This window comes from Schistocerca americana, chromosome 2, assembly GCF_021461395.2.
Source record: "Schistocerca americana isolate TAMUIC-IGC-003095 chromosome 2, iqSchAmer2.1, whole genome shotgun sequence".
NCBI classification, from domain to species: Eukaryota; Metazoa; Arthropoda; class Insecta; order Orthoptera; family Acrididae; genus Schistocerca; species Schistocerca americana.
Window position 1 is genome coordinate 623,577,623 of NC_060120.1, and position 13,943 is coordinate 623,591,565.

Here is a 13,943-nt window from a genome sequence, read left to right on the forward strand (position 1 = left end):
TAAATACAAATCCCGTTTGTTTTGAAAGGGTATTTTATACTGTTCTTCCTGCAAAATAATAGCAAGTTCTAGTTAATTAGTTACTTTCATGTTCTGTGGATAATTTTTGTGATAAATTGTTATGATGTGGAATCAGTCATTTCACATTCATGCTGCAAATTAATTTTTAATATTTCTCCATGCTGAACATTAAAAAGTCTTCTTTATAAATTAGTAATTCCTACTCATCATCTTCTATGAAATGCAAAGTATGGATACAAAATGTAACATATTTCTAGAAAAACTGATACAACATTTTGATACTGCCTTCCCTCTGAAAATGGTAAATATCAGAACTAATGCAATAGGCAATGGCTCGATTACTAAAGGAATTAGAACTTCTTGCCAGAGGAAAAGAAAACACCAAATCTGCAAGGGAAATAATGTCACAGCATATACGCACTTTCACAACAAAACATGCACAAAAATTTTACAAAAAGTCATAAAACAGGCAAAAAGAATGCACAGTGATAGGTATAGAATTTTTTTTTAAATCTACAAATAAAATTGAAGCTATTGTTACATTACAATAAAAAGATTACAGAACCAACTGAAATAGCAAATGTATTCAACGGCTGCTTCACTGTAGTAACTGAGAATTTAACAAAAACTAGTTTTGTTGGAAATCGGCAGAAAATAAGATAATCAGCTGTAAACTATCAATGTTTGCAGATCATGAAGGCAGGGAGGAAACAGTCAGTCGTGTTAAAGATCTAAAAACAACATACTCAGCAGGAATTGATAACAGACCCAGTAGAATCTTACCAGGTACTGCTCCAAAACGTTATTGACCTCCTCATTCATATATGTAACTTCTCATTAGAGATGAGCATCTTCCCTGATTAGCTAAAAATATTATAAGTTTTTCTGATATTCAATGCTGTTAATAAATACATTGTGCCAAATTACTGACACATTACATTAACATGCTGTTTTTCAAAAGTATTGGATAAAGTAATGTGTAATAAGTTAATAATGATTATTAATAAAAGTGGAACATTAGCCAGTTCTCAACATGGTTTCCAAAGTAAGAAATCAACTGAGACAACAATCCATGAATGTATAACCACTGTTTTAAAAGCCGTTGATGAAAAACAGCAAATTTCAGGTATATTTTTAGATTTCTAAAGTTATCAACATGGTAAACCACAGAACACTTCTAAACAAGTTAGAGTACTATGCATTAGGGGATTAGTAAATGAATGGATCTGTTCATTTCTCAGTGACCACAAGCAAAAAGTGTGCATTAGACATGTAGATTAAAAAGCAGAAAAAGCCTCAGAATACCTGTCAGAAGAACACCCAATCACCCCAGAAGAACACCCAATCACCTGTAGGATACCTCAGGAATCAATAAAGGGACCTCTTCTCTTGCTGATATATATCACTGATCTAGATATACATGATGGGTCATGATACACAACAGTATTAGTGAAAGCAGCAAAAAAATGATGATATCCAACATGAAGTAAACTCTGTTACAAATCAACGAAGTAAAGGATAAGCAACAAATCATCTTATAATAAACAAAAAGAAAACAGTAGGATTTAATTTCCATAACAGTCAAAACAATATCTTGGAAAATCTAGGTTGGAATGTAACAATGTTATGAAAAGGATAGTTGCTACTCACCATACAGTGGAGGTGCTGAGTCGTAGACAGGCACAACAAAAAGACTGTTGGACAGTTAGCTTCAAGGCCTTCGTCAAAAATAGCATACACCCACACACACACACACATACACACACACACACACACACACACACACACAGACTCTTTTTGTTGTGCCTATCTGCAACGCAGCTTCTCCACTATATGGTGATTGGTGATTAGCAACTACCCTTTTCATAACATTAAAACAGAGAGCATGGTCATCCAACAACCTATTGTGAATAAAGATGAGACAAAATTTTTGGCATTTAAATTCAAAGTGACCTAAAACAAGACAAACATATTGAAAACATTAATGCCAAGTTGAGTACTAGCTGCCGTTTTAAGGGCTCTATAAGGATGCATAAATGAACACTCTCAAGTAATTGTCTGTTACACATATTTTAATGCTCATCTAAAATGCAGACTCATATTCTGGGGAAGCTCAAGAGCAGCTTTGGAGACCTGCAGAATCCAAAAAGGGTCAATAGGATTACTACAGGCAGCTGAGATAGACATGTAAACCAATATTTAAAACATGAAAGTGCTACCTCTGTCATACTGTGTACTCTTGGCTCACTAATATAATTTTTTATAAAATGTAATTGGAAATGATCATGTATTAGAAAAATATGTGACTGACGTAATCATAACACTAAATTAAAATGTAACTTGCATTTACTACCAGTCAATCAAATAGAAAAATTCAATAAGTTGCCAAATGATATAAAATGTATACTAAAAGCTAATGCTTTTGAAAGATCCGTTAAAGAATATCTGTAGTATCACTGTTTCTATTCATTAATTGAGTACTTGAACTACAATAAAGGATAGATCTGTAACTTTTGTAACACATAACAATTAGAACTATATATAATCTTGAAAACTGTTCTCTGTAATGACTACAGTTAAACTCAGTATCATCATGTTCATTTTACTACATATGATCGAAAGACTAATTAAAATAAGTACACAAATAAAAGTAAACATTACTGTGATATAAATTCTTCTACAGAAAGGAAGGAGTTGTTAAGAACAAACTTTTTCAGTTTGTTTTAAAATTTTACTTTGGTGTCTATCAGGCAGTTTATGTTGCTGAGTAAGTTATCAGAAATTTTACTCATGGCATTGTGTGCCCCTTTTTTGCCAAAGGCGGCATTAATGTGGAGTAATGAATGTCATTTTTCCTTCTGGATTTGCTGTTATGTACATCATTGCTCCATTTGAACGACAAAATTCATGAGAGAATAAATACATTGTGAAGCAATTGTCAGAATTCCCAGCTCCTTAAACACATGTCTACAGGATGATCATGTGTAAAGACCATATCTCATTCTTACAGCAAGTGTTTGATTAATATATACTTTGTTAAAGATGAGTTTCCCTAGAACGTTATTTGATATGACATTATTGAATGTAAATATGTAAAATATGTCACCTTCCTGATTTGTCTCTCTCCAAGATTTGCCGTGATTTTAAGTGCAAATGTGGCTGAAATAAGTTGTTTGAAGAGTTCTGAACTGTCCTTTTTCCATTTTAAATTCTCATCACTATGGATACTCAAAAATTTTGATGTTTCCATGCTAGTTATTATTTTCTCACAATGTGTTACACTTATATTTGGTGTAGTACCCCTAGATGTGCAAAACTGATTATTTTCTGCCTTTTTAAAACTAAGGGTGAGACCATTCACAGAAAACAAGTCAATAACATTTCTAAGAACATTGTTAAGCATTTCAACTGTTGGTGTATGTGTGCTTGGATTGATTACAGTACAAATGTCATTTGAAAGAAGAATTAATTCTCCCTGTTTTATATTAGACAGAAGATCATTTACATATATAAGGACCTAAGACTGAGCCTTGGGGAATCCCATATGTGATTTCTCCTCATTCACAATGATGTCCCCAGACTACATTGGTTGAATTACTACGTACAGCTTTCTGCATACTTATGGTTAAATATGACAATATACACGGGCTAGCTACACCATCAATGCCATAAAACTTTGGTTAATCTATAAGAAAGGTAATCATGATGGAAGTAGATAGTGATTGTGCACCCTTCCCTCCAAAGTAGTTCACAAAAGAACAACATTATTGAGACCTGGTGAATGTGGTAGTCGGCAGAGATGCAACAGTTCATCCATGTGCACTCAAAACAAGTACTGGAGGACATGAGCTGTGTGAACAGAGGTCCTGTCAACTTAGAACAAATAATCACCATTGGGGAACAAGCATTTTACCATGGGATTTACCTGATCAGCCACAACTATCACATAATCCTTGTTAATAATGCAGTTTTGCAGAATAACTACAGGGTCCATGAAATGCCATGAAATGGCTGTTCAAATCATCACTGAACTCCCACCATGTTTTACTCTTGAAACATAAACTCAGACAGAAGTTGGAAATGGTATGAAACAAGACTCATCTGACCACATGATTATCTTCTGTTGCTCCACAGTCCAGGCATTGTGGCTAATGCACTCCATTTTCCTGATACAGCCTTTTGCATCACTGAGGCATGGTTTTGGAATTCCCTGCTTTAGAGCTCCCTCCATGTTGTTTTGGTGCTAACAGAGTTTGTGAGTGAGACATTCAGTTCTGCAGTGAGTTTTGTAGCTGCCGTCACCTTTTTTCTCTGTCATAATCCTCTTCAATGACCATCTGTCACAATCACTCAACACCCACTTCCATTCAAGATATGACTTAGCAGATTTTATTCTTCTGCTTTCCCTGTATGTGGGACAAATCTTTGATATGGTGGCTCTTGATATGTCGAACACTTTGGTCATTTGTGTATAGTAGGATCCACCATATGAGCACTAACAATGTGTACACAATCGAATGCACTCAGCAATGATATAATCCATGCACTACAACACAGAACACCACTCTGATCACAACTGACACCTGCAGTGTATTGAGGACATTGTACAAATACTATCCGTGGTCAGATAATACAGTGGAACTTTCTGGCTTGCTGGTTTGGCCAGCATCTCCAGTTGTGTTCAAGGATGCCTTTTTCATGGTATTTCCTTATTTTTGTCCGTCTCCTGTAGGTATAGAATCAGATTCAGTATTTGAACTGTGAAGAAATTTGGTTTATTTAAAGCAGCAGATTGTTGTGCATAAATGAACCTTTCATCTATATATGTGTAACAGCATTCCATTTCATTGACAGGTCAAATATTCGTCTCATCACTACATTTAACTGAATTAGTGATGCTAGTTTCAAAAATTTTTCTTTTCATAAAAGTTGTTTTCTGCTTCCATAAAGAAACTTACACCTCAACATATCACATGAAATTATTGCCATTTCTAATCTTTCTTATGAATCTCAATTTCTTGGATCTTGTGAATAGTTATGATCAGGGAAGTAAATTAACATTTGAGATTGCTTAACTGAGTTTTCCTACTGCAACATTATGTTGAAATACCCTTTCACTTTTTCTTCAGCTCAAGAACTTTTACAAAGTTAAGAAGGCTTATCCAAAACAACTTGAATGTTGCCTTCCATCAGAGAAAGGATATGTTTATGACATGGACATAATGACAGTTCTAGACCAAAAAGATAATGATGGGAGGATTGTAGTGATCATGCGGTTTGGTAAGTGTCATTCTTAAAGACTAAGAACTGCATATGAATAGTGTCCATATACTTGCACCTAAATATTTTGATATTGAAAATTTAATTCTTTATTGATTTTGAATCTTCAGATTGAGTATGAACATTTACATTCTTCAATGACAGATATTTTTCACATAACGTAACACCTTGGTTGTCTCACTATAATTTTTTCTTTAGTACAACTACACTCATGCTCATAAATTAAGGATAATTGCAGAATGTGCACAATGTGGCACTACACAAAACTGGTGCTGATGGCATAGGCACATAGGGAACATACATGACACAGAGCTGTAAGTCCACAGTATTGGTGATAAGTTAAGAAAACCATCCCGAAACACATGTGCTACAAAATGCCACTGTTTCTTGCACATGTACCCTGACATCAGTATGGGATATGATCACCATGCACATGTACACAGGCCGCACAATGGGTTGGCATAATGTGGATCAGGTCGTTGAGCAGCTGCTGGGGTATATCCTCCCATTCTTGCACCAGTGCCTGTCGGAGCTCCTGAAGTCTCGTAGGGGTTTGAAGATGTGCAGCGATACGTCGACCGAGAGCATCCCAGATGTGCTCAATGGGGTTTAGGTCTGGAGAACAGGTAGGCCACTCCATTCACCTGATATCTTCTGTTTCAAGGTACTCCTCCACAATGGCAGCTCAGAGGGGCCGTGCATTATCATCCATCAGTAGCAAGGTGGGACCCACTGCACCCCTGAAAAGGCAGACATACTGGTGCAAAATGACATCCCGATACACCTGACCTGTTACAGTTCCTCTGTCAAAGACGTGCAGGGGTGTACATGCACCAATCATAATCCTACACCACACCATCAAACCACGACCTCCATACAGGTCCCTTTCAAGGACATTAAGGGGCTAGTATCTGGTTCCTGGTTCACACCAGATGAAAACCCAACAAGAATCACTGTTCAGACTATACCTGAACTCATACTTGAACATAACCTGGGACCACTGTTCCAGTGACCATTTACTGTGTTCTTGACACCAGGCTTTACAGGCTCTCCTGTGACCAGGGATCAGTTGTATGCACCTTGCAAATCTCTGGGCAAATAAACCATGTCTTTTCAGTTGTCTGTAGACTGTGTGTCTGGAGACAACTGTTCCAGTGGCTGCAGTAAGGTCCTGAGCAAGGCTACCTGCAGTACTCCATGGCCATCTGTGGGCACTGATGGTGAGATGTCAGTCTTCTTATGGTGTTGTATGCTGTGGACATTCTGTACTGTAACGCCTGGACACATTTCCTGTCTGCTGGAATTGTTGCCATAATCTTGAGATCACACTTTGTGGCACATGGAGGACCCATAATACGACCTGCTCTGTTTGACCAGCCTCCATTTGCCATAGTATTCTACCTCTCATAACGTCATCAATATGTGTTCTTTGAGCCATTTTCAACACACAGTCACCATTACCACGTCTGAAAACGTCCGCACACTTACTTGCTGACATGCACCAACACACCTCTGCATATGTGGACTGCTGCCAGTGCCACCACGTGATAACCGCAGGTCAAATGCACCGCATGGTCATATCTCGAGGCGATTTAAACCCACGAACTGCCCACCAGAGCATTGTTTCACCCTGTATCAACGTCATCCTTAATTTATGAGCATGACTGTATTATTAACTGTTCAGATTGTGTGTAATGGAATTATTATTTTATTACTAAGGTTAATTAAATGATTCTTTCAGAAAAACTGGATTACAAAAAGATCGTAGTAGAAGAATGCTTCCAGACAATAGCAACAGTGCTTTCGTTTTGTTGTGAAGATCCTCACGTTCATATCTCTGGTGCAGTATTTATTGTGGATATGAAAGGGTATGGACTTCAACATTTCCTAGTTGCAACACCATCAAACTTATCACTTTTCATTAAAATGTTCCAGGTAAAAATCAGCATTCTGTTTTTGCAACTAATATTAATTGTAAGTCATGTATGTCTGCAAAAGAGATATGTTTGAGTAATCACATTTCATCTGTGAAAATATGATTTTACAGGACAGCTTTCCTTTGAGGCTGAAGGGTGTCCATATTGTAAATGCACCATCACTTTTTGCTGCTGTGTTTGCAATTTCTAAACCATTTTTGAAAGAAAAGATGAGACAAAGAGTGAGTATCGTATTGAAATGGTATTGGTGTACTTTGAAACAGCTTCTTTCTGTATTCTAATGTAGTGCCAATATAATGTCATGTTTTTAATATGCACTATGAACAGGGAAACATTAGACTTGTTTTTGATAACTGAATTTTTCAGATTCATGTTCATGGTAGAAACATGTCTTCTTTGCATGAATATGTGCCTTATGAGATACTACCAAAACAGTTAGGAGGAATGGTACCTGATTTCAACTTCAATTCATTCAGACACAAACTACAGCAAAATGAAAATATGATCAAAGGTAATGTATTCTTAGTTTGATATTAATCAACTTATACAAGATGGTTCAGAATTCTGTTTCTAACAATTAACATCCCTAAGTTTCACAGGTAGTCATGCAATTTTTGCAAAAACTAAGCTGTTGTCTTGATGATCCATATAATAAATTTAGTTTAATATGTTTTAGCACTGCTTATACATGGCATTTCTTTGTTGTTGTTGTTGATAATGATGATCATGATAATGGTGATGACACTGTTGGTGCTGTTACTGTGTTTATGCTAGCCGCAATAAATAACATACATATAGAAATGCTGAACTAGAACCACATTTAATCAGGGCTTGGTAAAGATGCACATGACATTAACTTGTGCACTGTACAAGAAGTGAATATTTCTAGTACCAGAGAGAGACTGACTTGGCTACTTGGCATGAACAAAGATACAGCATGTCAACGAAAGAGTTTACAGTGTATTTGAAGCACTTCTACTCTTACAAATAAACTATCAAGTATGTTGTAAGCAGATAAATCTATCACCTTGATAGGTAGCCCTAGTTTTCAAATTACTGAGTTAATAATTATAAGTAGAAAAATAAGAGAAAAACCAAAATTACTGTTTTTTTTTTTAAAAAAAAAAAAGAAAAAGCAGAATTGTCAAACACTGTCACAAGGATTGAGACAGGCCACTGGCCATTGTTTGGCCTGACATCAGCAATGCAGGGTGCCTATGCATGTGACTCCTCACCATGACAGAAGCCGGCTACCTACGAGTCTATGCTGGCCAGCATCGCCAGAGTGTGGTGTGCTGGTCTCATGTTACTGTGATGGAATTGTTCAAAACATTCCTCTTGACCACCAGTGAGTCTTTGGGCCCATTGGCCTGTCACTCTATCCCTCACCCCAAGTGCTGTCTACTCTACAAGGTGATGTGAGGAGAACTGATGTCACTACTGTGGGCAGCAGAGGGTGTATCACTCCCTGCAATGCAACATCCAAATCAAAGTTGTGATATCATCATTGTGAGATGACTGAGGCTATAGTTTGTGTTTTGGTGATCATCATGGGGTTGAGAGCTTGATGGCAGCGTAGCTGCAGAGTTACTTTTTTGAGGCTGGAGGAGCCATGGAAACTCTCTTAGTTTAGGGGTAATTCTAGGGATGGCTGGAGCCCATGTCATGTGAACGGTGTAATTTACTTGGGAATTCTGTCCTTTGTGCCAAATCTGTGGCATTTGTTTGTTTTACATCATCATTTTGGCCATATGCCAAGACAGTATAGGGAGTTCAGATGGTTTGTGCTTAGATAGAATAAATAAATGTGATATTGTTGGTAACTGAAGAGTGTTCAGTCCCTGTTATTTTTGAGTTATTATTACTGAAATTGTAAATATGAGTAAGAGTGATGCAATGGCATAATCAGAGACTCAAGATGTCACCAGTGAGGAAGCTATGCAATCATTAATTGATCAGGTAGCTCAGTTAAGGGTAGAGAATATACTTGTAAACAATAAATTAGCAGAGAAAGGCGACTTGGGGTTTTTGAAGTTGCAGAATCTAGGGGCTGGATCTGGCTAAGTGAACCTTTTTTCTCCCTTTTCCAGTAGGTCCTCTGAGGCTGTGTTATCAAATGTGGAAGACCTATTGTCAAGGCCTAATGAAGCCATGGAGGATTTTGTGGACAGGATTAGGAAACTTAATGTGCATACATATGAGCTGACACAGAGTGATGAGGCAAACAAGGCGTTGCTAGGAAGCAAAGCAATGGGCTGTCATTGCTTTCCTAAGAGGTTTAGTACTGGCAATATCAGGACTGCATACACTGGTGCACCTAGGGATCTCTACTTGGCAGTTAAGCTAACAGTGGAACTCAAGGAGATTGATGGTGTGAGAGGGGTAAGAGATCAGAGAAATGTGTTTGAGCAGATATGAGGTATTTTAATTGTGGACATATGGTGCATGTTTGGAGGAAGTGCTGTCAGTCACAGAGTGATGGGGGTTGTATGAACTATCAGTCATTCTGTGGGAATAACAATAGTTAGGGTATGAAACAGCAGCAGTATTATAGGAATAATTTCAGGGGTGCTCTGGGTGTTAATAAGCATCCGTTAAACTCAGAAGGGAGCCCCAGACCTGCTGAAAGGTGTTCTCAGTACAATTGAATGCAGTGGATATGAATACAGAGGTGGAATGTGCCATAGCAGGGATAATAGATGGTAAGAAGGGTACGTTTTTGTTGGACAGAGGAGTGTATGTGTTGGTGGCCTCTAGAGATTTAGTGGGTAAGAGGCAATGTGCTCCACCATGTTTTGATTTGTGTGTGGTGTAGGATAGTGAGATATGACCACTGGGGTCAGTGATGGTGAATTTCAAATTAGAGGAAACCAAGTTTAAGCAGTGTGTGGAACTGGTATCTCATGTGAATGAGGGCTGCAGTATGATCCTTGAGCTAGACTTTATGCATTAACATCATGCCATAATTGACCTTCAGTAATGTGTGATGGAGCTTTGTGGGAGGACATTCCTTCTAGGGGAAGCTGTCATCAACATTGATTTGCCTTGAGGAGCATCTCTTTTACAAGACAGTCCAGTTAAACTGCAAGCAATGACATTAAGGCTTGCATGATCATGTGGCGAGTGGCACTGGGAAGTCACTTTGTGTGAATGTGGAGTCTGACTTGCCAGATGGAAGAACTGTTATTATAGTTTCAGGACTTGCTCTTTCTATGAGGACCATTGCCTGTAATGAACATGATGCAACACAAGATTCCTACAAGGAATGAAGCACTGGTGTACAGAAGGTTGTAAAATATGCCACAGTCTCTGCAGCCAATTTTGGAGGGGTTTGTCAATCAAAAGTTGGCTGATAGCACAATACGAATAAGGGGGGGGGGGGGGGGGCAAGAATTGTTATTGTACCAAAGGAGTCTGTGGACAAAGGGAGGAAGTATCGGTTCTGTTGGTGTTACTTGCATTTGAACAGCCATGTGAACTACCAAATGCTTACCCCATCCAAACACCACAGAAACCATTGATAATCACAGTGATTGACTTGAGAATTAGTGCAATAAATTAGAGATGGACACAGAGGACAGAGAGAAGACTGTGTTTAGAGTATCTTGGGGACATTATCAGTACAGAAGAATGCTGTTTCATTTAAAGAGTGCACCAGTAACAATTCAGTGTTCATTGGATGGAGTGTTAAAAGAATTGAAGCCCCATCAATCTTCAGTGTATCTGGATGACATACATGTGTTTTTAAGAGATGTGCAGGACCATAGTCAACACCTGAGGGATTTACTCAAGAAATTACAGGCTGACATTTAACACTGAGTATTGAAAAATTTCATTTTAGAGTTGGAAGAAGTAAATTACTTAGGTCATTTAATTAATAAGTATGATGTGAGAACTGATCTGAGATTGACACAGGGAGTGTGGGATTTTCCAGTACCAGGAACAAGCAAGGAGTAATTGTCTTCCCTGGACCTCGTAAGTTGTAGAAAATTCATGAGGCAGTCTGCAGATAGAGCATGACCCTTTATACAATTACTACGGAAAGGTACCAAATTTGTGTGGCCTGAGGATTTTCAGAAAGCATTTGCTGCGTTAAATGAAGTTTTCATGTCAAGTGCAGAGTTAGTGTTTCCACATTTTCCAAAGGAATTTATTTTATTTTGTGATGCATTTGGTGCATTTTGAGCCTGGAGGTCAATGCAGGAGAACTCACTATCACTTTTGCAAGACAATTTAATGGAGCGGAGAGGAATTATTCTAGGACAGAGAGAGAGATGCTTAGCCTGTTGTACAGAGTGAGAGTCTTCTGGTGTTACTTGAATGAGAAGAAGTTTAAAGTGGAGACTGACCATGCTACTTTGAAGTTGTTACTATGTTTGAAGGACTCATCTGACAGACAGACAAGATGGGCATTCAGACTCAGTGAATTTGAGTATGAAGTAATCAACAAATCAGGGATGGAACACGGAAATGCAGAAGGTAGCAGTAAATGAAGAAGGTAGCAGTAATCAAGCACTAGTTTAAGACCTTGCTTAGTGTTAAGCAGCACAGAGTGCAGACAGACAGTGTAAGCAGTACTGTAAGCAGCAGCAGTTCAGCATGTGTGATGGATTATTGTGTAGGGAGATTTGATTAGGACCACAACTGCTTGTACCAGCAAAGTTAAGGGAAGAGGTGCTAAGACAGATGTGTGATCATGTTTTGTTAGGTCATGGAGGGTGCAGAGTGAGGACTCAGAAGGTGGCAGAGAAATACTGGTGGAGAGGAGGGAAAAGCAATGTTGATATGTACATAAGGAAATGTGTCAATGTGTGCAGCATGCATATTGGATTTGGAAAGAAGTACTATTTCAGATGTTGCCTTATTATTTTATTGGAATGGTTATGTTAGGTCTGTTCAGCTGATCTCCAGCAGGGAACCATTTTGTGCTGATTATAACAGACCACATTTCTTGTTACACTGAGGTGGTGCTGACTGCTGATGCTTGACCAACAAGCACTTAGAGTTCCTTAAGTGTCAGAGAATAGATAGATGTTGAAGTTTGTGGTGCCAGAGACAATAATTATGGATCAAGGGGTGAACTTCAGGTCAGACCTGTTGAAGGAATTGTGCCAGCATTGAAAGTGAAAAAAGACAAAACTGAGAACTAGTTCACTTTGTCCTTAATCAAATGGCATCAGGCATTTGGTAGGATGCTTATTTATTACGTTAACCCCCACCATACAGACTGGCACACATATTTATCTTTTGTGGTAAATGTATATAATTTGAAGGTACACACCAGCACTGAGCTGTTGTCATTCAAAATGTTTTATGATAAGAAGAAGATGCCATCACCATTCAATATGATTAAGCAGAAAGGGGGCAGGAATGGAGAGTCAGTCCAAGAACTTGTGAGAACAGTTAGGGAGGTTTGGAAGAAGGTCCAACAGGTGAACAGCAAGGCATTGAAAGCCAAGAGAATGCAGTTAGGGGTACGGGAACTTTACCTCAAGACAAGGTGGGACAGTGATAGATGTCAAGTCCATATACTCTGAAAGGGAAGGCAAGTTTATGACGCAGTATCAGGATCCATAACGTGTGATTGAAAACACATCACTTGCAAATGTAAAGCTGCAGTTGCCTACAAGGTCAACGATTGTATATGTAAGACATTTACAGCCATTCAGAGGTGAGCCAGAAGCAAGCCCAGGCATTATATTAGTGGAACCAAGGAAGAAAGGGAAAAGTAACAAGCAGAAGAATGAGCAGCAGGAAAGGAGGTCCATATACCTTGTATACTGTATGTGTTAAGGCGTTCAAGGTAATCAACATGTTTTGCGTTTGGTTATAATTTTCTTTTTTTGTGTATTACATAGGTTGTTAAGGTGATTTCAGGTAGGATCATATGTGTACCTTTAATTAATTGATGAGAGCTGCTGATTGGAGACAGCTGGCTGCTGGGGAGAAGGGAGCTGTCCTCTGGTTGCCATTAGGAGAAGGCAAGTGAAGGAGAAGACTAGTTTTGCCCATGCTGTACACTTTCATCTTTGTTGGAATATGGGTGCTGCCAGGTCATAGCTTGGACAGAGGAGCTACATTTTTCAGGCAGCAATATGTGGTATGATCTAGTCACAAATGCTCATTAAGTTTGATTTCAGTGTATGAGAACTATGGATGGAGGTAAGAAGTTTGAAGAGGTATTTTCGGCTTTACGACAATTAGTGTGTAGTAATGGAGTACTAAGGAAGGGTAAAAAGGGGATGGAGGCATACTCAAGATACTCAAAACACTATTTGGGTCAGCAGATGCAAACAACATAAATGAGCTGAACAGGACATCTGAAGCCCTAGAGAATTGTCAGAAGGGAATAGGGTGACTGTATATTTGCATTCCACGTGCTTTGTGAGTTTCGAGAACAGCATGTTCAACAACACACACATACCTCAGCAGCTAACTAGAGAGGTAATTAATTATAGCAGAGCATCAGCTAACAGACTAAACTGGTATTTAGAGGTAGTTCAAGCATGGATGCAAGTATCAATGCAAAATAAGAGTAAGAGGACTGTTGGAGTCACTGGGAAATAGCATCTGGCATGCAAGAGTCAAGTTGACCAGTTTGAAGGAGGCCGTTCATCAGGCACTTCTGATGTAAGAAAATATTATTATTATTGTTATTATTATTATTATTATTTAAGCATCAGAATGAGAAGGGAGGCAGCATAT

The 13,943-nt window shown here is 38.4% G+C and overlaps 1 protein-coding gene across 3 annotated transcripts in view; it reads left to right on the plus strand.

Annotated features, from left to right (window-relative positions):
* LOC124595264 (clavesin-2-like) overlaps positions 1–13,943 on the plus strand; it is a 126,153-nt gene that overhangs the window by 105,304 nt on the left and 6,906 nt on the right. For all 3 annotated transcript variants that reach the window (XM_047133935.1, XM_047133933.1, XM_047133934.1), the window contains 4 exons: positions 5,151–5,301; positions 7,043–7,236; positions 7,349–7,459; positions 7,605–7,749. In XM_047133935.1, the coding sequence (XP_046989891.1) occupies positions 5,151–5,301; positions 7,043–7,236; positions 7,349–7,459; positions 7,605–7,749 (601 nt within the window). The remainder of the gene's footprint in view (positions 1–5,150; positions 5,302–7,042; positions 7,237–7,348; positions 7,460–7,604; positions 7,750–13,943) is intronic.